Genomic DNA, 1,011 nt, shown 5'->3' with positions numbered 1-1,011 from the left:
GGCGGCGGCGAGCCCGGCGCCCCAAGAGGACCATCCATATTGACTGTGAGAAGCGCATCACTAGCTGCAAAGGCGCCCAGGCCGACGTGGTGCTGTTTTTCATCCATGGTGTCGGCGGTTCCCTGGCCATCTGGAAGGAGCAACTGGACTTCTTTGTGCGCCTAGGCTATGAGGTGGTGGCTCCTGACCTGGCGGGCCACGGGGCCAGCTCTGCGCCCCAGGTGGCCGCAGCCTACACCTTCTATGCGCTGGCTGAGGACATGCGAGCGATCTTCAAGCGCTATGCCAAGAAGCGAAACGTGCTCATCGGCCATTCCTACGGGTAAGTGAACCCTGGCACGTGGGGTGGGGGTGAGGGATGGGGGTCAGCAGGGACTGACAGTCACAAAATACTGAGTTTTTGGCTGGGCCCTGTGGCTCACGCCTGTAATCCCAGCACTTTGGGAAGCCGAGGCGGACGGATCACCCGAGGTCTGGTGTTCGAGAACAGCCTGGCCAAGGTGGTGAAACCCCGTCTCTACCAAAAATACAGAAATTAGCCAGACATGATGGCACGCACCTGTAGTCCCAGTTACTGGGGAGGCTGAGGCAGGATAATCGCTTGAACCAGGGAGGTGGAGGTTGCAGTGAGCCAAGATTGCACCACTGTACTCCAGCCTGGGTGACAGAGTGAGACTCAGTCTCAAAAAAAACAAAAAAACAAAAAACTGAATTTTCAGTCCAGATGCCGCTGATGCCTGTAATCCCAGTGCTTTGGGGGGCCAAGGCAGGAGGATATCTTGAGGCAAGGAGTTCAAGACCAGCCTGGGCAACATAGGGAGACCCTAGCTCTGCAAAAAGTACAAAAATTAGCTAGGTGAGGAGGTGCACACATATAGTTCCAGCTACTTAAGGGGCTGAGGCAGGAGATCGCTTGAGCCCGCGAGGTTGAGGCTGCAGTGAACTGTGATCACACCACTGCACTCCAGCCTGGGCAACATGGCAAGACCCTGTCTCTCTTTTTTTTTTTTT

General features: G+C 55.8%; 2 protein-coding genes across 2 annotated transcripts in view; one reads left to right on the top strand and one right to left on the bottom strand.

The window, feature by feature from the left end:
• ABHD8 (abhydrolase domain containing 8) overlaps window positions 1-1,011 on the top strand; it is a 24,268-nt gene that overhangs the window by 15,161 nt on the left and 8,096 nt on the right. Inside the window, exon 3 of the mRNA XM_011991105.1 lies at window positions 3-322. Within this exon, the coding sequence (XP_011846495.1) occupies window positions 3-322 (320 nt within the window). The remainder of the gene's footprint in view (window positions 1-2; window positions 323-1,011) is intronic.
• MRPL34 (mitochondrial ribosomal protein L34) overlaps window positions 1-1,011 on the bottom strand; it is a 31,139-nt gene that overhangs the window by 22,039 nt on the left and 8,089 nt on the right. The window lies entirely within an intron of this gene.

This window comes from Mandrillus leucophaeus, unplaced genomic scaffold, assembly GCF_000951045.1.
Source record: "Mandrillus leucophaeus isolate KB7577 unplaced genomic scaffold, Mleu.le_1.0 Scaffold11, whole genome shotgun sequence".
NCBI classification, from domain to species: Eukaryota; Metazoa; Chordata; class Mammalia; order Primates; family Cercopithecidae; genus Mandrillus; species Mandrillus leucophaeus.
The sequence above is the reverse complement of the archived record's forward strand: the minus strand, read 5'-3'. Positions and strand labels throughout refer to the sequence as shown.